The sequence below is a fragment of the Aotus nancymaae genome, unplaced genomic scaffold, assembly GCF_030222135.1.
Source record: "Aotus nancymaae isolate 86718 unplaced genomic scaffold, 86718_ANA_hifiasm-v0.15.2.pri h1tg000041l, whole genome shotgun sequence".
Classification (NCBI taxonomy): Eukaryota; Metazoa; Chordata; class Mammalia; order Primates; family Aotidae; genus Aotus; species Aotus nancymaae.
Genome location: NW_026988455.1, coordinates 9,546,503 through 9,568,592, shown reverse-complemented (window position 1 = coordinate 9,568,592; position 22,090 = coordinate 9,546,503). Strand labels below are relative to the sequence as shown.

The following is a 22,090-nucleotide window of genomic DNA, read 5'->3' as shown; positions in this document are numbered from 1 at the left end:
TTTCTACAGTCATCAGCTATTTACTCATGACATACTTGTTTGGCCTTCTTCTGAACTTTCCACTTTTTTAACAAATGATAGTATAAAGATGGTCAGAGAACCCATTTCTCTTTCCTGGTTTTATATTAATTCTACATATTAGAGCTCCAAAGAGCCCAGGGAAACTGACTGCTTCAGCCCCTGCAGTGGGCAAGGAAGGGGTTATTCTGATTTGATTTGATTTTATATATATATATATATATTTTGACTTGGAGTCTTGCTCTGTCGCCAGGCTAGAGTGCAGTGACGCAATCTCGGCTCTCTGCAACCTCTGCCTCCCGGGTTCAAGCGATTCTCCTGCCTCAGCCTCCCAAGTAGCTGGGATTACAGGCACGTGTCACCATGCCCAGCTAATTTTTCTATTTTTAGTAGAGACGGGGTTTCATCATGTTGGCCAGGATGGTCTTGATCTCTTGACCTCGTGATCCACCCGACTCGGTCTCCAAAAGTGCTGGGATTACAGGTGTGAGCCACTGTGCCTGGCCCATTCTTATTTTATAAATGAGGCCTTTGAGACCCAGAGAGGCTACACAACTTGCCCAGATCACTCCACTAAGGGGTTTTTGGGGCACTTCATATTTCTCTGCTTCTGTCACTAACCAACCTTCCTTTTTGTGGTCTTTCCACTGCCTCCTCTGAGCCTGTTTATTGTCTTAGTCTGAGACCCTGCCACAGTGATATCAGAGGGTTAAGAGCCTTTTGAGATTGAAGGCAAGTCTTTTCCATACCTAAATAATTGGGGAAAAGTACTCCTCCTTAAAGTTAGGAGTAATGAAATGATGGATGCAAAGTGCTGACCACCACATGTGGCATAAATGCTCATTAACTGTGATGATGACGTGTGTTCAGTCAGCTCACTGTCTTCCTTAGCCATCTTCTGGTCACCTGTAGAGGAACCACTTCCCAGTTACACCATCACATTCTTGTTACTGGCATCCCTAAATAAATATGTTCTCATATAAAATTGCTCCCAAAAAAAAAAAAGAAAGAAAAAATGCTCCCTAAGGTTCAGTCAAGGAGAACTTATTCTCAGCTGTGCACTTAGAAAGTATGTGTTGAGAACACATTTCAGGAGCATTGATGATTTTCTGTCTTGTCTCAGGAGCTGAACCGTTTACGAAAGGCCGCTCTAGCGTTTGGTTTCCTGGATCTGCTGAAAGGGGTGGCTGACATGCTGGAAAGGGAATGCACACTGCTGCCTGAAACAGCCCACCCCGATGCTGCATTCCAGCTGACCCACGCTGCCCAGCAGCTCAAGCTGGCCAGTACCGGCACCTGTGAGTATGCCGCTTATGACCAGAACATCACACCTTTGCATACAGACTTCTCTGGGAGCAGCACTGAAAGAATGTGAAACTGACTTTTGAAGCTTTCCTTCTTTTTTCATTTCAACTGAAAATTATTTAGAGTAAAAACCTTTCCAGTATATTCACCTCTGGAATAGCCACCCAAAGACCTTCCTGAGGCTGCCTCAGAAGCACCACTTGCTGTTTTGAATGACTCCACTAGCATGAGAAGGATGTGAAGGTAGTTGGCTGTTAACTTCCTGGGACTCACAGTTGTTAAGCTCGGAAGATAACTGCTGTTCTCATGATGGGCACATTTCCTGAGAAGCTTGAATGGCTGATGAGCATAGAGTACCCCTGCCTTCCTCAGGAAACCTGACCGGCAAGGGCTCTCTGTCTTCCTGAAAGCTTCGCCTGTTCTCTGCAGTTTCTATCTCAACTGTTAAGGGCATATTCAAGCTTCTGTTCATGGAATGAGCAACTCAGACTGTCTGGAGGTTGCTGAGTACAAACACACCACCATTTTCAGAACTTTCTTCAGAACTTGGGCAAAATGTGGTGGTGATTCTTAGATGCTTTTGGTATCTCTTGAGATTCTAACTTTTAAAGGGCAACCATTAATGTGTAAAATGAGTCCTGTTTCTTCAAGGGTTTTTTTTTTTTTAATGAAAATGTTTGATTTTCTATAAATTGGTTTCACTATGAAACTAAGGGTCCTTTATCTTTTGGCCTGTCCTATCACTTAAATATAATTTCAACTTCCTAAGTGGCATAGATTCTTAAATAATGAAGTTTCCTTATTTCTGACACTGATTGATTAGGCCTCATTGCCTAAGCAAGGTTCTGGCTAGATAATACTGACAGATCACCGATTCCAAAGTTAGGTATGGTTCCAATTTATCAGCTAGTTTTATGACCTTGGGCAACTACCTGAAGCTTTATCTGCATCATCACTGTTTTTCAATTGCACCACCTTCCGTGTAAATCTCATGTTTCAACCAGAGCAACTGTTTTTGGTTTAACATGCTGATTGCTACATAATATTTTGCCTGAACAAAGGACTTTATCACTAACAGAAAACCATTAGACTAAATTAACATTAAGCACAGTTATTAGAATTTTGATTGTAAATGTTTTAATGGAAATACACAATTGTTCACTTTCTCAAACAGCAATAAAGGGGTTTGTAACAATCACTAAGAATACAGAATTTTGCCACGAGGATGCAGCATAATCTACTGCAAAGCTGATCTGCCCAATTACACATAGCTGCAAGAATATCAGAAATCAACAAACAAGTATTGACAGGTGTCACAGACATGCAGAATATCCTTCAATGCAACAAATTTTTAAGAAATCAACCAGCCTATGTTAACAGATGTTTTAGTTAAAGTTTCCATCTTGGGCTCAGTGACATAGTATTAACTCACTGAGTCTCCTTTCCCCCAGGAATGTTGAGAATGACAGAACAGAAAGAGTTATCACTCCTTAAATTCTTTTATGCAAGTGTTACTCCAACACTTATTTTACTTGGTTTACTTGGAATGTATGAGGGGAAACTGATGTTTTTTACAGTGGCCAATCGTATGTCTTAAATTTTCAGTTCTCCTTTTTGTGAGTTTCCTGCCAGAAATCCTTGTTAAAGGATCAACAGGTGTTCACCCCAAAGTTCTCGCTGTTCTCAGTGTCCTACTGCAGATGGGTTTAAAAAGCCAACTGAAAAGCAGCAGAATAAAAAGTTTTTGAGGTCTATTCAAAAATGTACAGTCCTGTCACTCACTTGAACAGGTACACAAGTAAATGGACTCAGCCAGTGCAGGACATGGAAGGCTGCCATTTTGTATGTCTGTGAACAGCTTAAGACAGTTTGGAGGTGTGTTTGGCCTACTTTAATGTTTCTAGTTTGTCAAAGGCTGTAAGCTGTGTTACTGCCACTTTGATCTACATATTTGTGTTCCCTTTGCATCCCTGCTACCATTTGGACCTCGTGTGTGTGTGTGTGGTTTGGTTTGGTTGAGATAAGGTCTTACACTGTCACCCCAGCTGCAGTGCAGTGGCACAGTCTCGGCTCACTGCAGCCTTGACCTCCTGGGCTCAGGATCTTCCCATCTCAGCCTCCTGAATAGCTGGAATAGCTGGGACTACAGGTGTGTGCCACCACAGCCGGCTAATTTTTTTATTTTTTGTAGAGATAGGGGTCTCATTATGTTGCCCAGGCTGGTCTTGAGTTCCTGGCTTCAACTGATGCTCCCACCTCGGTGTCCCAAAGTGCTGGGATTACAGGTGTGAGCCATATTCCTGGCTGAATTTGGAACTTGTAATCTCATTGTTTTATAAATAACAGTTCATTTTTCTTCAGTGTTGAAAATAGTTGATTTACTTAAAAATGGCACGATCATGATGTTCCAAGATTCTGATTAGTTTCTTTCAAAGCATTCTGTGCCTCTTCAATGCCCACACTGCTGAATACTATAGTAATAGACGTTGTTAGGCCAAAGGATGTCAGATGTAAAACATGTTCTCTAGCCCCATTCTTAGAAATGTTTTATCAATGACTCAGTCTACTTGATTTTCAAAAAGTCAGTGCCATCCCACTAAACAAGGAACCCCTTAGGTACGAATAATTAAGCCCTGCCTGAGTCATTTTAACAGCCTTCTATAGAGTGACACAGTCTTGCTTTTTTTCACAAGCAATAACTAAAAAGAACAAATCTCAAATAAGAACTGTGAATACACTGTAGGGATAAAGCACTTTTTGAAAAAAATATCTGGCATGTATTACACAGACTGAACATGAGCTAGAGTTGGGGTGGGCTGAGCCTTTTGCTGTCATTAACTGAATACACAAGAATGAACCTCATCAGATATCAGGAATCCATGTCATGCAAGTACTACAATAAGATAACAATAAATTCAGGAATGTTACTGGGAAAAAGGAAGATAGCCTCACTGAGGATTTCATCATTTAACATTAAAAAAACTTTTACATTGGTACAACAAGGTAAAACTGTAAGAATCAGATTAGGCTCAAACTGGCAAGAAGCCATCTAAATCTTTCTTTTTAGGTGACCTTTTTCTTTTTTTGTCCATACCGCCGTCTGCGCTGTTTATAAAGGTGACGAAAATTTATGTATAACCCTGAAAAAGAGAAGAGGCTGATTAGAAATTAGAGTCTTTGTCTATTTATAACCAGAAGCTCTTGTGGGAGGGACAGTATCTAGCTGTCATATCCGACAGCAAAAAGTTATTGCAGCAGATCAGGAAGGAGTACAACTTATAAGAAATTAACAATGCAATACATACAACCCAACTTTTCCCCAGTGCGTTTGTTTATTTATTTATTTTATTTATTTAATTTTTTTTTGAGACACAGCCTCACTCTGTCAGCCAGGCTGGAGTGCAGGGGCACGATCTCAGCTCACTGCAACCTCTGCCTCCCAGGTTCAAGTGATCCTCCACCACCACACCCAGCTAATTTTTTGTATTTTTAGTAGAGATGGGGACCATGTTGGCCAGGCTGGTCTTGAACTCCTGACCTTGTGATCCGCCCACCTTGGCCTCCCAAAGTGCTGGGATTACAGGCATGAGCCACTGCACCCAGCCAAGAAATATCTTATGGTATATTCCCAATCACCAAGAGCACTTAAAGAGCATAATTTAACTGCTTGAGATTTAGAAAAGAAATATTTCCTTACCATAGCATATTCCCCTAGTGGGTCTGTTTTTGCAAAGTAATCATTCTCTAATTCTATCCTACTCTTCTGTAAAAAAATAATTCTCATATGGACTTTTAATTTCTGAATGATTTAGTTCTACTCTCTAAGAAGTGACAAGAAAAAGTCTGTGTTACAGAGTCAATACTTACCTAAAAATATCATTATAAGATAAATCTGAAGAAAAAAGGAGAATCTAACTTTGATTTTTACTGGATATGGCAATGTGAAACTGAATCGTCCCGTCTCATTGAATATTGGAATGGACTGAATCACTGAGACAGCTGAAAACAGAAATAAGAACTTGTTAGAAGCAAATTAAAGTCACATCTAATGACAGGACCTTCCAGCCCCTAGTACTCTAAAGTTTCACTTCTGGATTTGCTAGAAAGGCTTCCTCCTCCCTTTGTACAAAAGGCTCATGCCTCTTCTTTTTCTCCCCTAGTTTTCTAAGAGATCGGCCTTCAGACTGTCAAGAGAGAGACAGATGAGGAAGTCATGGCAGTGGGCTTCTTCTATTCTATAAAATGGAGAGAAAAATCCCTAGCTGACTTATGAGATGTTTGTCAGAATAAAATAAAGTCGTCAGTAAGAAGTCCCTTTGGAATACTAAAAGTATCATATAAATGGGAAGCAGGCAGGACGTGACCACCTGGCTTACCAATGTTACAAAATGAGCTACTTTTCTGGAACAGTCTGAAAACCAGGAGTATTATGGAAGGAAGCCCATAGAAAGAAATCCCTGAAAAGTCCAACACTTCCATTTATCAGACTAAGGCTGGCAGAGGGGGGAAGAAAGGACTGGTCTCTCAGCCTCTGGGCACCCCCTGGAGCTAAGCTATGAAAGCTAAGAGTCCCTGAGAGTACCTTCCGCCAAACATCCCAGTGGATATACGGGAATCCACACAGTGTAACGAAGCCATGTGACCACCTTCCAATCCATGTCAACACACGTTAGCATGTAGAAGGGGTACCTATTGAAAATAAATGATTCAAAATAAAAAAAAGAAAAGAAGAAATGATTCTAACGTGAAAACCCACTTCAGGTTCTGAATGCAACCTTAGACTGTCATTTAAATAGAAGAATTATATTTCTCAGCCACATATGGTTTCTTCAGAACAGAATTGTAATGCTGGCTATCCACCCATAAACTCCCATCATGCTATACCCTAAATTTTCAAAGGATGTGAACTCTGTAATGGCAGACTAAGTTTAGGTCTTAAAGGAACCTTCAGTGTATGGACTGGATACTCAGATATTTTTTGGCTTTATTCTGACTTCTGATCTACATTCCTAGTGGGTAAGGATATTAGGTACTTTATTTCTGGATAAATGAGTTGTTACCAAAATTAAAGTATACAAAAGATCTCTAATCTAGAATCAGACATACTCTATTTTAAAAGACATCCCATAAGAAAATAAATGTTTCTTCTCAAACAGTAAACGTTAACATTAAAGACCCATAATCTGATCCTTTTGTAGCTCCTAAGCGTGGTAATTGGATTTTCACGCTTATGTGTCAGAAGTGCTTCCCTCAAACCTTGTTACATCAGCACATTACTTGTCTGATTTTAAAAACATAATCTGTTTTACCTTTGTATTAAGGGTATTATTAGAGGGTACACTGGGCACCATGGGACACAGACCACGGTTAAGACACAATTTAAGGCTGCTGTGGCCTGTTCCCCCTCTCAACTAGCAACTTTGTCAAAATACCACCAAACCTGGAGCTAGGAGTTCGTTTGCAAAATCCTTGCTCCAGCTGACTGAAAGGGAAGAAATATGGAGTATGTGTGGTCTGGTGAAGAAGAATACATCTACTTTAACTGGATCCATTTCTTAAAAGATACTTATTCTACTAACAACTGAGAATGGGAAAAGTAGGTCAGAGGCCATTTCAAACTTCAATAGTCTTGTACTATAAGAGTCATTTCTATCACCCCTTGTAGAAAGTTAGTCTCAAACTAGTTCCGTCCAATCTGGATTGCTACTTCAACTTCATGTTTCTTCAGCCCTTTCAAGAATTTTTCCATGTGGATGGTCCTCTCTTTCCAAGACTGCAAGATCCTGAAGTCAGGGTAAGATGAGTCTTCCCTTTCGCTGGTTCTCCCCTTCTGCTCCCTAGTATCCAATCTGGTATTATGATCCAACAATGGCTTTAAAAAAATCTGCTGGCTGGATGCGGTGGCTCACGCCTATAATCCCAGTACTTTGGGAGACCAAGGTGGGTGGATCACGAGGTCAGGAGTTCAAGACCAGCCTGGCCACCATGGTGAAACCCCACATCTACTAAAAACACAAAAATTAGCTGGGCATGGTGGCGCACACCTGTAATGCCAGCTACTTGGGAGGCTGAGGCAGGGAGAATTGCTTGAACCCAAGAGGCAGAGGTTGCAGTGAGCTGAGATCACACCACTGCACTCCAGCCTGGGCAACAGAGCGAGACTGTGTCTCAAAAAAAAAAAATGTGCCTCAACTTTGCAGAGCACATAGGTGCAACCAGAATTCTCCACATATGTAATTTTAGTCCCAAACCAAATGAGACTCTGGCTAAGACAGCAATTCCCTCAAGAACAGAGCTGCTGCAAAGAGGGAGATGCATTCAAGCACTGCCCTGGCATTTCTACCCACCTGAAAATTTCAACTATGCTCCACAGATAAAAGACAAAGAAAACCACAGCTTTATTTTGCATTTCTTCCATAGTGCCAATGACGATAAACAAAATAAAATTTCTTCCAAGAAGCTATTAGAAAGACCCAAAAGAGAGAAAAAAGTTAATAAAATATATGTAAAGGTATATAAATGTGTTATGTAAAACCTAACACCACTAAATGCAAGGCAAATAAAAAAGACTGAGCTCGACCAGTTTAATCCTGCTCCAGTTTTAGAACAAGTAAAGGGCCCAAACCAAACCAGTCTTTGTGACTAGATAGGTACAGTATTTTGTGTTTATTTAAAATACGCACACATGTTCAAACACAGTCTAAAGAATACTGCCAAATAAACATTTGGGTTTACATAACCCATGTTAAGAAATAGAGCACTACTAGTGTGGGACCCCTCTAGGTAAAATCACTGCATATTTTTCTTTTCTTTTCTTTTCTTTTTTTTTGAGACAGGGTCTCACTCTCTCACCCAGGCTATAATGCAGTGGCACAATCATGGTTCACTGCAGCCTTGAACTTGTGGGCTCAAGCAATCCTCCCACTTCAGCCTCTTGAGTAGACTGAATCCCAAAGTGCTGGGATCACACGTGTGTGCTACCACACTGGCTAATTTAATTGTTTTATAGAGAAAAGGTCTCACTATGTTGGCCAGGCTGGTCTCAAACTCTTGGGCTCAAGTGATTCTCTCGCCTCAGCCTCCCAGAGTGCTGGGATTATAGGCATGAGCCACTGTACCCGGCCCATGGCTTTTCTTTATAGGTTACTGCTTATGTATGTATTCCTGAACAGTAGATTGTTTCATTTTGCCTGTTTTAAAACTTTTGGAAATCACTCTCTATGTATTATTCTGTGACTTGCTTCTTACTCAGGGTTATGGTCCAAGAGACTCATTTATTAAATGTTGATGCACATGGCTATAGTCCACTCACTTTCACCGTGGCAAGACATTTCAATATATGATAGACATTCTATTCTTCATAGATATCTGGGTTGTCTGTTTCTGGGTTTTATTCTATTCTGGTGGTCTATATGACTATCTTTGTACCATATAATGTGGTATTAGCCACTAAATCCTTATACTGTCTTGATTTCTCATAGGGTAAGTCCCCAACTTGAGCTCTTCTTTAGAGAATATTCCTGGACCCCTTTTTTTCCCCTATTTAAAAAATTGTGGGCCGGGCGCGATGGCTCAAGCCTGTAATCCCAGCACTTTGGGAGGCCGAGGCGGGTGGATCACGAGGTCAAGAGATCGAGACCATCCTGGTCAACATGGTGAAACCCCGTCTCTACTAACACAAAAAATTAGCTGGGCATGGTGGCACGTGCCTGTAATCCCAGCTACTCAGGAGGCTGAGGCAGGAGAACTGCCTGAACCCAGGAGGCGGAGGTTGCGGTGAGCTGAGATCGCGCCATTGCACTCTAGCCTGGGTAACGAGCGAAACTCCGTCTCAAAAAAAAAAAAAAAAAATTGTGGTAAAATACACATAACAGCCGGGCACAGTGGCTCACGCCTGTAATCCCAGCATTTTGGGTGGCCAAGGTGAGCGGATCGCGTGAGGTCAGGCATTCAAGACCAGCCTGGCCAACGTGGCAAAACTCCATTTCTACCAAAAATACAAAAATTAGCTAGACATGGTGGCAGGTGCCTGTAGTCCTAGCTATTCAGGAGGCTGAGGCAGGAGAATCACTTGAATGCAGGAGGTAGAGGTTGCAGTGAACTGAGACTGCACCACTGCACTACAGCCTGAGTGACAGAGCGAAACTCTGTCTCCAAAAAAGAAAAAAAAATACACATAACATAAAATTTACCATCTTAATCATTTTTAACTGTTGAGTGGTATCAAATTCATTCATAATGTTGCACAACCATAATCACCATCCATCTCCATAACTCTTTTCATCTTGTAAAATAGAAACTATGACCCATTAAATAATAACTCCCCGTTTAGCCAGCCCCTGTCAAACACCATTCTACTTTCTGTCTCTGATTTTGACTATTTTAAGTACCTCATGTAAGCAGAATCATCCAGTATTTAACTTTCTGTGACTGGCTTATTTCACTTAGCATAGTTTCCTTAAGGTTCATCCATGTCGTAGCACACATCAGAATTTCCTTCATTTTTAAGGCTACATAATATCCCACTGCATGTCCATTCATCTATAGAGGGACACTTGGGTTGCTTGCACATTTTAGCTATTGAAAGTGATGCTCCTATCCTGGCTGGTCCTCTGTTTTTTAAAAAAACTTCAGAATTTTCTCACATAGTCCAAAATTTTTTAGACTATGATTAGAATTGTATTTAATGTGCAGTTAAATATGAAAACTAACAATATTATAGTATCGAGTCTTATAATTCAAGAAAATTATGTCTGTATACTTACTTTTTGTGCTCTCGATTCCTTCCTGTATCTCAAAGAGTTCACTAATTTTCTCTTTATCTGTATCTAATCTACTACACAAACTATCCATTAAATTTTTTTTTATTTATTTATTTTTAGAAACAGGGGTCTTGCCCTATTGCCTAGGGTGGAGGGCAGTGGCACAATCACAGCTCACTGCAACATCGAACTCCTATACTCAAGGAATCCTTCTATCTCAGCCTCCCAAGTAGTGGGAATACAGGTGCACACCACCATGTCTGGCTTTGATTTTTATTTTTTTAAGGGTCTCACTATGCTGTCCAGGCTGGTCTCAAACTGCTGGCCTCAAGCAATCCTCCTGCCTCAGCTTCCCAAAGTGTAGGGATTACAGGCATGAGCCACCATGCCTGGCTGTAAATTTTAAAGTTGAGTTACTGTACTTTTCATTCATAGAAGTTTTTAAGAAGTACTGCCTTCATCTACAAAAGGTGGGAGGAGACCAAGTACATTTCTAACTAAGGAGACTGAAGGTAGGTTTTTCTGCTCCTGCCTAAGAATCAAATTTCCCTAGTCTTAAAGTTCTTTATAACTTTGTGATTTCATGAGGATATTATAAAAAATGAAATACACTTGAAACAGTAAAAGTCTACTTTGGTAAATATCCCTGGGGTTCTAAATGTTCTTTCTTGTTCAGGTAAAATAATGCTATTCCTGTACAAATAGGTGTTTTTACTAATTGAGAGTGCTTAGCAAAATGTAACATACAGATATGGTTTGGCTATGTCCCCATGCAAATCTCAACTTGAATTGTATCTCCCAGAATTCCCACATATATGGGAGGGACCCAGGGGGAAGTAACTGAATCATGGAGGCCAGTCCTTCCTGTGCTATTCTCATGATAGTGAATAAGTCAGGGGTTTCTGCCTTTGCTTCTACCCCATTCTCTCTTGCCACCACCATATAAGAAGTGCCTTTCGCCCTGCGCCATAACTGTGAGACCTTCCCCAGCCATGTGGAACTGTAAATCCAATTAAACCTCTTTCTTTTGTAAATTGCCCAGTCTTGGGTATGTCTTTATGAGCAGCATGAAAACAGACTAATACACATACCTACTAGACAAATAATGGGACCTTCCATTACCCACCCTTCAGCTCAACTATTCAATACCTGGATCAGAGAAGGCAGTAGTGGTGACGAAGTAACTCCAATTGCTGCATTGATAGTTTCCACAACTGCCAGCATCTGGCAGAAATACATCATGTCAGCCACAGTATGGAATGTGTCATAAAAGGACTCTATGGGCACAAATACACATTAAGGGTGAATCAGATGGTAAATTCCAACAGAATTATTTCTCAAACTAGATCACTCCTTTCATGAAAATAACTGTAGGAAAGGCGTAACAAACATCCAGTCAGATTCGAGTTTCTTACTTAACTAAGCAAGAAGGGTGCAGGCCACTGGGGTCAGGAATAGTAAATTCTACCGGTTACCACAGCGTTCACACGTAAACCTTACATGCCTTTCTCATTTTTTTTAAGAGTCAAGGTCTTGCTCCATCACCCAGTCTGGAGTGCAGTGTCATGACCATGGCTCACTAAGGCCTCAACCTCCTGGGCTCAAGAGATCCTCCCACCTTGGCCTCTTAAAGTACTAGCATTACAGGCCTGAGCTACTACACCTGATCCATACTTTATCAGATAGAAAAATCCTCTCCCATTACTCTTTCTTCTCCTAAGTTTTATTACCTATTTATTTATCAAATAAAATTTCACAATATTTTAGATCAAACTATCAAAAATTTCCCATTGGCATTTACCAATGGAATGCCACTGGTCAGAGCCAGAATCCTGTTAAACACATAAATTAATTTAAGAAGAACTAATATCTTTATGATATTCTTTTAATTCTGTTTTAGAATAGTTCATTTTAGAACCTATTTAGCCTCCAAAAGGGTGAGAATTCTTTGGCCTTGCATAACTTTGGCACTGGAAGTATCATATCAATTTATTTAGTGGTTACTGAACTATCAGGTAGTGAACAAATGAAAGGATTCTATCCCAAGATGTGGCTCTGGCTAGCTATGGATGTGAACCATTTTTTGACCATCTCTAGGCCTGTTTTCTTACCTGTTAAATGGAAAGAATACCAGTCAACTTATTTCACAAGGCCATGGGAAATAAGAGGTATGAAAGCACAACAAAAAGCAGGGGGTGCTGCACAAAAGCAGGGGTTATTATTACCATCAAAGGCAGAGAGTGCTCCCTTTGGTGAGTACTGGGCCAAACAACTGAGAAAGGGAAAATTAATCCGAAAATTTCTTACTTGCCTTTTCCCAAGATACAGAATCGTACAGTCAGGTTGACAAAGATCCAGGAGAATCCCAAGAATTGCACAAGATTATACATAAACAGGTATCCTTTCCTTAAGTTTGCAAGAGCTGTAAAGCAAAGCAAAGCAGTAAGCTATTAAAAGCAATAGTCCCAGCAGGAGAGAGGTATATGAGGTATATCTGGATGACTTCAACCCTTTGCCTTCCTGAGTGCTCCTAAGCTCCCACACAAATACCCGGTCCAGGTCCTCACCAGCCTGGGCTCCCACTCCCATAAAGAAACATATGAGGAACATTGCTCTCCAGCGTGTATTTTCAGCAGTCCTTCTTTTCCCCAGCCTTGAAGGATAGGTATACAGACATAACAAACCCATGAAAGAAATACTACCTCTGGTGTGATATTATAATATGTATGTGTGTGTGTATATACATGTATGTTTTCACCCATGGCTTCTGGCTCATAACTCCCACAGCCCTTGTTAAAGTCTTTTGTTATACTGTTGGGACAATTTAGACCTTGTTACAGTCTTTTGTTATACTGTTTGGACAATTCTGTTTTCTGAGGCCTAAATTGTCCCAACAGTATAACAAAACAGAAAGTCACAGAATGCCTCTATGACCTTCCCCTGCCTTCCTTTCAGCTGCCCAAGGCAGGACTCTAATCTGATTGTAGGTCCTAAGACCCTCATTCCAGAGAGGGTCCTGCCTCATACTCTGGAGGAGGGAATGCTGCACAGAGAGGCTGAGAAGAATCTTTTAACAGACAGGCCTTGCTGGGTTTAGATCAGACCCTTTTTGTCCAATCACATTTCAACACAGTTCAACATGCTTCAATCATGCCTATCCGATGGAGTCTCCATAAAAGGCCCAAGGGGACAGGGTTTAGTCAGTTCCAGAGAGCTGAACACATGAAGGTTCCTGTAGGGTGGCACACCTGGGGAGGGCACAGAAGCTCCACACCACTTCCTCCATCCTTCATCCTCATCTCTTCATCTGTATCCTTCATAATATCCTTTAAAATAAACCAGCAAATCCTTTCCCTGAGTTCTGTGGAGCCACATTAGCAAATCAATCAAACCCCAGGAGCTGGTTATGGGAACTGTGATTTATAGCCTATTGGTCAGAAGTTCTAGAGGCCCAGACTCAGGACAGGCATCTAAAGTTGGGGGCAGGGGGATATCTTGGGAACTGAGCCCTCCATCTGTGGGAATCTGACGCTATCTCTGCATAGATAGTGTCAGAATTGAATCAGAGGGCACCCAGCTGGTGTCTGCTGCAGAACTGACTGCTTGCTTGGTGTGTAGGGGAAAAAACCCACACACTGGATCACAGAAGTCTTCTGTGTTGATTGTTTTTGAGTGAGAAAATAGAAAAAAGCAGATGAGTGTTGTATTTTTTCCATAACACCTGGCAAAAAAAATGAGTGGCCATCTGAAGAGGCATTACAAAAAGGAAATAAAGATTTCCTCAGCTCCTACTCCCGTCACTTTTTTTTTTTTTTTTTGAGACAAAGTCTCACTCTGTCACCCAGGCTGGAGTGCAGTAGCACGATCTGGGCTTACTGCAACCTCCACCTCCCAGGTTCACGCAATTCTCCTGCCTCAGCCTCCCGAGTACTTGGGATTACAGGCACCTGCCACCATACCCAGCTAATTTCTATATTTTAGCAGAGATGGAGTTTCATCATGTTGGCCAGGCTGGTCTTGAACTCCTGACCTCAGGTGATCCACCCACCTCGGTCTCCCAAAGTGCTGGGGTTGCAGGTATGAGCCACCAGACCTGGCCCTCCATTCATCTTGATATAATCCACAGTTTCTTCTTTTCTGGAATTTTTTTTTTTTTGAGATGGAATTTCCCTCTTGTTGCCCAGGCTGGAGTGCAATGGCACAGTCTCAGCTCACTGCAAACTCCGCCTCCCAGGTTCAAGTGCTTCTTCTGCCTCAGCCTCCCAAGTAGCTGGTATTATAGTATGCGCCACCATGCCTGGCTAATTTTGTATTTTTAGTAGAGGTGGGGTTTCACCATGGTGGCCAGGCTGGTCTTGAACTCCTGATCTCAGGTGATCCATCCACCTTGGCCTCCCAAAGTGCTGGTATTACAGGCGTGAGCCACCGTGCCCAGCCTTTTCTGGAATTTCTTTAAGATCACTGAGGTCAAACTAGCTCAAAGAGATAATATACGTAAATGAAAAAAACAATTCTGATATTTGGTTATATATTCATTCAACCAAGCATTAAATGAATACCTACAATGTGCAAGGTACTGTGAGGAGAACTACTGGGATGTGAAGGTAGTTCAAGGCTGCCCTCAGAGTTTACAATCTCAAATCTGTAATACCAGGTAGGGAGTGACCAGTAATGTCTTGTGAAACTTTCAAGGGGAAAAAATGACATTAGGCTGGAGAAGTGGGCATCAAGCTAGTCTACATGGATAAAGCTGGTTATCTAATCTGGGCTTTTTTATTTTTTATTTTTCTAAGATAGGGTGTCATTCTGTTGCCCAGGTTAGAATGCAGCGGTGGGACCACAGCTCTCTACAGCCCTGACCTCCTGGGTCAACCCATCCTCTCACCTCAGCCTCCCAAGTAGTTAGGTCTTTAGGTCTGTACCACCACACCCTGCTAATTTTATATTATTTTATATTTTGTAGAAACACAGTCTCGCTATGTTGCTCAGGCCGATCTTGAACTCCAGGCCTAAAAGATCCTCCCACCTCATTCTCCCAAAGTACTGGGATTACAGGCATGAGCCACTATACTTGGCCTGATCTAGGCTTTGAAAGATGGGCAGACTGAGGACATAACCAAAGGAGGACAATTTCAAACCAACATGCAGAAAAAAAAGGGACATTAATTTTGTCTGCAGCCTAAGATTCATGCAGATATAGCCAATTACAGAGTAAAGGAAGAAACAAGGAGTTCTGACAGAGTCATGGTTGAATCAAAGGAGTAGGGTAAAGACAGTTCTCAAGAGAAGATCTATGCTGTTCAGATTTTGCTGCTACATATTTATTCCTAGGCTACAGATATTCTGCAGAGACATTTGGTTGGTCCTCAAATAATCAAACTTAATAATGTCGTCAGTCAAAAGTAGCCTAAGCCAGGCACAGTGGCACATGCCTGTAATCCCAGCTACTTGGGAGGCTGAGGTAGAACGATCACTTGAGTCCAGGAGCTCAACATCAGCCTGGACAGCATAGCAAGACCCCATCTCAAAAAAAAAAAGGTAGCCTTATCCTAAGACTCCAAAAAATGTCAGGTTTCTAGCAACATTTAGCTAATTAAAACTTTCTTCTTCAAAACTAAAAAAATTATTATACTTTCCCACCATAAAGAACTTCCTTGATCAGAAAACTTTATGAATTTTGATAAAACAATTAAAGCTTTACCTAACAAACCAAAAAAATCCATATATTAGAATTTTTATCTATTAAGTTTATCCCTTTAAAACACCAAAAAATTAATTTAAATCTCAAAGTGGCTTTTTTATGTTGTTATTTTTTGCCTCCACTGATCCTCTCCCCTCCTCAGCTTTTCTAAAAGAATATTCCCCTAAAGTAGTGGCTATTAAAATCTTTTTAAATCCCTTCTCAAAAAAAACCTTATTCAGGACACCAACACATAAAACACAAGAGAATGCTGCTGCTCTGACTGAGGTAGACCTGTTTGTGTGATCTACTCCAAAGCATCTCTGAGAACCCCCTGGGGTACCATGGAACACAGTTTGAAAACTGCTCCAAAACTTTCCCCTCCCTTATTTGTGGCATGCTACATGAGTGCCATTAAAATATGAAAAAGTTCAAATTAGAACAAATAAGGAACACTTATTTCATTCTGCTTTTCAGAGGTAGTTTTACATAGACCTGCAGTCTTCCTACGAGAATGTAAGCCCTGCTGAGTATAGGTGCTACATAGATCCCTCTGGCTTTTCATCAAGGGCCCAGCACAATGCTTGCCATGCAACATGACTTTAACAGATAGCTGCTGAATTTAACATAACTGTATCACCCAGAAGATAATACACTTACAGAGCTTCCTGCTAAAAGTGGTTAGATGGAAATAGAAATTGATTTGTTAAAGGTTAATGAATAGCAGGACTACACAGAATACTCTCCATCTTTGAGGATGACAATCACACTCATGTATCATACAGCCTTTGAGATCTCAGCTGGGAGAAAAACACCAGGCTGAAGGAGTGTAGCCTTGGACCCATGCAATCATTTCCACAGGTCTCTGCAGGATTCGGTTGCCATCTGCCATGAGGCCAGTCCAGGAGTTCTTTCATTCTGCTATACTAGCCTTGGTGTACTCAGGATATAACACCCAAAACAGAAAGGAAACATTAAAGGTAAGGCTTCTGATCTGGGTGTGCAGACCTTAAGCACTCGACCTAAAGGGTTTCTCATAAACTCGCCCACACAGCTCACCAGGATGAAATCATTAGCTCTCCTTACATATCACAATTATCCATACTTCCAAAACTAGCACAAGCTAACTGGTAACTACTATTGCAGCAGAGGCAACTTACTTTCAGGAGAGCCTTCGCTTTCCAGTCTGAGTTTATTCAGGCGCTCTTCTTCCTAGAATTTGGACAAAAGTTTTCCAAGAACACAAGTTAGAATCCCCAGATGCTTGCCAAAGTCCATATGCTGGTTGAGTAATCTGACTCCCTCAAAGCCACCTCCTCCAGTTGGAGGAGTGGGGTCAGTGCATCACTGGGAAAAATATCCTAGGTCATAGGACCAAACGCCTAAGTCCTCCTTACTAAGCAGCATTAGCATCGCAGGATGCCTGTCCGTTGTTCACAAAATTAACCCAATCAGCTGGCTTCCAAACTGACAAGTGACCTTAGAATCTTAAAGCTGGAAAGGACATCCAGAAGATCTGTCACAGTTGGAGAAATAAAACAGAAGTTTAAGGCAGGAAGTAGACTGCTATTTTATTTTTCTAGATTTTTAGTATAAGTTTTCCAGAAGCTAAGATCATGTCTCCAACATCAGTATGAACTCATGTTTAGCTTAATAGAGATACAGATGGATCCATAAGGAAATATTTATGGGTGTATGTGTATGCATGGGAAATATATGCAAACATGTATTTCCTTGTTCTGTTAGTGAAGAGAACCTAAAAGCAATGGCAACCTGGTAACAATGAGCATGCCTTTCACCCAGATCTTGGTTTCCAATACCATTCTACAATAAGAAGAACAGAGTTCCCTGAAGAAATAGCTGTTCTACGGCTGGAGCAGGGAACATACATACAAGATAAGCCTGGAGCAGCTTATAATGCCAGAAAGTAAGGAAGTGCTAAAACAAAACAAAAAACAAAACAGTCCCATTTCTCAAAAAGACACAAAAGCCAAAAGATGGGCAGGATGAGGACATAGCCAAAGGCCAGTTAGTGGCCAAAGCTGGAAGATTTGAGCAACAAAATAAATAATATTAGATTATGACTCAAAGTATAAAGTAAATATCCATGTACCCACATGATATAAATAAATGATTGAATAAATAAGTAAATGGGAGACAACAGACATGCAGAATTATTCTCCTATGCAGAATTCCAAATAAATTATATAGATACTCCATCTAAAGGAGAGAAAGTACAACTTCCCATTCCTTAAATGTAGGCTACACATAGTGACTTCCTTCCAAGGAATGACAAGAGGAAAATAACCTTACAGTGGAAAAACCTGACAAATATCACCTCAAGCCAGCTGACCTGTGGTGAATATCAACAGTGATGTGTCATGTTGATAGCATGTACTCTTGATACAATGTGATAAGAATGGCACTTTACCTCTGCGGTCTTCTCCTCAGTATCTATCACCTTAGTCTAGTTGTAAGAAAAACGTCAGATTTCAACTGAGGGACAGTCTATAAAATACACAGCCAATACTTCTTGAAAATCATGTCACCAGGTCTTTAAATGAATTTGTAACTTTGTCACTATTCTTTCAGACCCTGAGAGGTTTCTGAAGTAGCCTGAATAACATGGGTTCCCCACGATTTGTCTTCAATGGCTAGATCCTAGCATCCTTACTAACCTTAGCTCTGAGCTCCATTTCTGCATCAGATTCATCCAGCCAACGATCAAAGTCAGGGGCCAAAAACAGTGGTCGTTTCTCCTGCTTGGTGAGTCTCTCCCACCACTGACTCACTTTCTTCTGTACCGTAATGTTTACCTGCCTCTGGGTCAGTTTGTAAATAGGCTAGGAGAGAAAGTGAGAATGTGAGAATGCCCTCTTCCAGTCCCTAAAGCAGCACCATGCCAGGGGCACTATACAGAGAAGCTGCAGGATATGCAGCTTCTAGTCCATGGCCTGTTAGGAACCAGGCCACACAGCAGGAGGTGAGCGGTGGGCAAGCGAGTAAAACTTCATCTGTATTTACACTTGCTCCCTATCATTTGCATTACCACCTGGACCCTGCCTCCTGTCAGATCAGCGTTGGCATTGGATTCATAGAGGAGCACAAACTCTATTGTGAACTGTGCATGCTAGGAATCTAGGTTGTGCACTCCTCATGAGAATCTAATGCCTGATGATCTGTCACTGTCTCCCATTACCCTCAGATAGGACTGTCTAGTTGCAGGAAAACAAGCTCAGGGCTCCCACTGATTCTACATTATGGTGAGTTGTATAATTATTTCATTATATATTACAATGTAATAATAACAGAAATAAAGTGCGCAATACATGTAATACATTTGAATCACCCTGAAACCATCCCCACTCCACCATCTGTGGAAAAAGTGCCTTCCACAAAACCAGTCTCTGGTACCAAAAAGGTTGGGGACCGCTGAGCTAGACCAAGGGCTGGCATTGAGAACTCTTAAGAACATAATGTTCTTTTCTGATTCCCCCCAGTGAATGACACAGGAGGATATCAGGATAAGAAAGGCAGATAGTTCCTGGTTAGCCTGGAGAGAACTAGCATGAACCTCCTGCCACAGCCACATCATGCAAGGCACTATGTCCAATGACCCTCAGCTTATAAATTTTCTTCCCATGAAAATGACTGTCCTGGCTCACCAGACCCTTGTTTTAGAAACACTTGCATCAAGGTCAGAACTGTATTGGATCAGTTACAACTTTTTTCACAGGGGTCATTCTGGGGAGTCTTCCCAGCTAAACTCACATTCTTATAGGCCATTCCAGCTCATTGTTTGCTACACGGCCTCTCCCTTGTCTCCAAAGGAAGCCCCATGACAGGTTCTCTGCCCACTATACCACTGCTTACTATTAATGCTTTCTCAAAACAACTGAGCACCTGGGCAGGGAAATCCAGAAGTTCAAGCCCCCGGAGCTAAATAAAATTCCAGAAATGGAAACACCCCATCTATTGGATTCTCTCCCTGCTTTTGAGAGAAGCTTCCTCAGGCTCTGAGGGAAGGGAAGCTTCGATTATATCTGCAGCATTCTTTCTGAAGACCAGCTGCCTTCACCCTTTCTGATTTCTACTTTTCTCACCTGCACCTGTGGCAAAGTCACATGAAAGTAACCCCTGGCAAAATCACATGAAAGTAAACCCCTGGTGGGGGCTTCAACCACCCTAAGTAACTCTGCTCTCAACGGGTGCCATACTCCTCTGCCATCATTAAAACCGGGGAATATCAGAGCTGGAAGGAACCCTGGGGATCACTGAGTCCAGAACTTCATTTAACACATGAGAAAACTGGAACTCGAAGAAGTGAAGAGACTTGTTGAAGATCACACCGCTAATAAATGGCAGGGCCCAGATTCAACTCAGGGTCTCCGACTTCCCCATTCCTCTGCAGCTAAAACCTGGGCTCTGTTCCAAATAAGAGAATTCTATTATTCCCCTTTGGTTTTTATCTTCTCTCCACAAACCCTGATCCCTATTTCACTAAACTACTGATACTCATTTCCTAAAATGGGAAGGGAAGTGAGAAAGGAAAGAACATACCTCTGGCTTCACAAGTTCTAAGAACTCCAGGTGAAACTCATAGACATTGTCTCCTTTGGCACCATGTCCTTGAGCTATACAGAAAGAAAAACATGGGTTATTGCAAACTAGAGCAGAGCAAGGCCATCCAAAAACCAGATTGGTGCAGTTCTTTCCTAAGTATGCAAATATTACACTTGAGTGTAGCCAAAAGGCTGAGAAGCAATGTGGTCTGCAAATGTCAATGGGTCCTGTTAAAATGTGTGGGGGCTCGTGAGCAGAGCTCCTCAACAGCCAGATAGGCCAAATCTTTGACAAAAGTTTATCTCCATATGTTCTCTATGCTAGTTTCGGAGTATTTATCCAATCTTCCAGTGTAAGCCTGACGATACCCCATACAAATAACAGGCAGGAAAAAGAATAGAGAAAGCAATGCCAAAGGGGCCACAAAGATATAAATTTAACTTTCACAATTACTTTGGCTCAAAATCTAGAGCAGAGAAAAATTGGTGGGTGTATCATCTTGACTGCGGTTAAGGAAAGTTGCAGGGTACATAGAAATGCTGGATTGTCTCAGACAACTCTGAATCTAAAACCTCCCAAACAGGGGGAAAGAATGAAGGGAGAAGCTGACTCCTCCTTTAGCACATCCCAAATGGAACAAGGAAAAAGAAATACAATCTTTCTCAGCTTATGAAGGACAGGTAGAACCAGGAGGGAAGTACAAGTTGGCCAATGCCCCATCCCTATGCCTTGACATGGCTCCTTTCGCCAATTCAAGCTGGCGCCATGCCTAAGTGCCAGTGACTGCTGGACCTCCCTTCCACACTCCTCTCTGATTCATTTACCATTTGGTTCCCTTCTGGGACTCTCTTCCCTTATCTGACCATATGTAGTCTAATATTCACTACAGGTAGGAATTATCCTCTCAATAAATTCCTTAAGGTAGGACAGTACGTAAGGTCTAAGTGGCAAGATATGCTTTTATCACTTTAAATTTCATGTAAATGTATGTAAGTCCTGAAAAACCGGAGCTGAGTGGTTACTACTCTCATCTTGAAATACTCTCATCTTGAAAAGCAGATACAAAAGCCAGGCTGTACTTTCATGCAAGTGTATTACAGTAGATAGAATTTCACGTAAAGCAGAAACTCTTCATGCTCCAATAATCCCAGGAACTGGAACAGAGAGACAGCAGAGAGAATCCTACCCCACTGGGTGACAGTGAATGCAGACCCCACCCTCTCCAGTAAAGTAGTAAATCTGCTGATGGACTGAGGAGAAGGGAGATGGAGGCAGATTCACAGAATCAGAGACTATCAGAGCTGAAAAGGCCTAAGACATCATCTAGAGTATAGTGTTTCTCAAACTGGCCCGCAAGTCTAATATCAGGGAGCCACAAAGTCTTATCAAGAAAATTTCTTAGGAATGGTGAGAAGGGATGTAATCAATAATTATTATTTTTAAAAATGTTTTTAAAGAAAAATAAAAAATTTTTAAAAAAAGCTGGACACAGTGGTTCACGCCTGTAATCCCAGCACTTTGATAGGCCAAGGAAGGTGGATCACTTGAGGTCAGGAATTCAAGACTAGCCTGGAAAAACGTGGCGAAACTCCGTCTCTACTAAAAATACAAAAATTTAGCCAGGCGTGGTGGCAAGCGCCTGTAATTCCCGCTCCTCAAGAAGCTGAGGCACGAGAATCACTTGAACCTGGGAAGCGGAGATTGCAGTAAGCCGGGATCACGCCACTGTACTCCAGCCTGGGCAACAGAGCAAGACTCAATC

At 41.5% G+C, this 22,090-nt stretch overlaps 2 protein-coding genes and 1 non-coding gene across 7 annotated transcripts in view; 2 read left to right on the top strand and 1 right to left on the bottom strand.

Annotated features, from left to right (window-relative positions):
• The window catches only part of INTS14 (integrator complex subunit 14), a 44,842-nt gene extending 36,084 nt beyond the window's left edge, over positions 1-8,758 (top strand). For all 5 annotated transcript variants that reach the window (XM_012454498.3, XM_012454501.2, XM_012454499.2 and 2 more), the window contains one exon: positions 1,142-8,758. In XM_012454498.3, the coding sequence (XP_012309921.1) occupies positions 1,142-1,393 (252 nt within the window). In that variant the 3' untranslated portion in view covers positions 1,394-8,758. The remainder of the gene's footprint in view (positions 1-1,141) is intronic.
• The window catches only part of HACD3 (3-hydroxyacyl-CoA dehydratase 3), a 41,433-nt gene continuing 21,777 nt past the window's right edge, over positions 2,435-22,090 (bottom strand). The window contains exons 3-11 of the mRNA XM_012454503.3: positions 20,326-20,399; positions 18,444-18,608; positions 16,926-16,977; positions 12,397-12,507; positions 11,235-11,362; positions 7,671-7,783; positions 5,906-6,012; positions 5,191-5,322; positions 2,435-4,463 (exon numbers count right to left, since the gene is read on the bottom strand). Coding sequence (XP_012309926.1) covers positions 4,387-4,463; positions 5,191-5,322; positions 5,906-6,012; positions 7,671-7,783; positions 11,235-11,362; positions 12,397-12,507; positions 16,926-16,977; positions 18,444-18,608; positions 20,326-20,399 — 959 coding nt within the window. The 3' untranslated portion in view covers positions 2,435-4,386. The remainder of the gene's footprint in view (positions 4,464-5,190; positions 5,323-5,905; positions 6,013-7,670; positions 7,784-11,234; positions 11,363-12,396; positions 12,508-16,925; positions 16,978-18,443; positions 18,609-20,325; positions 20,400-22,090) is intronic.
• On the top strand, positions 6,510-6,610 carry LOC135268728 (small nucleolar RNA U13). The gene has a single exon (XR_010337089.1). It is a non-coding gene; the product is annotated as a small nucleolar RNA U13 (small nucleolar RNA).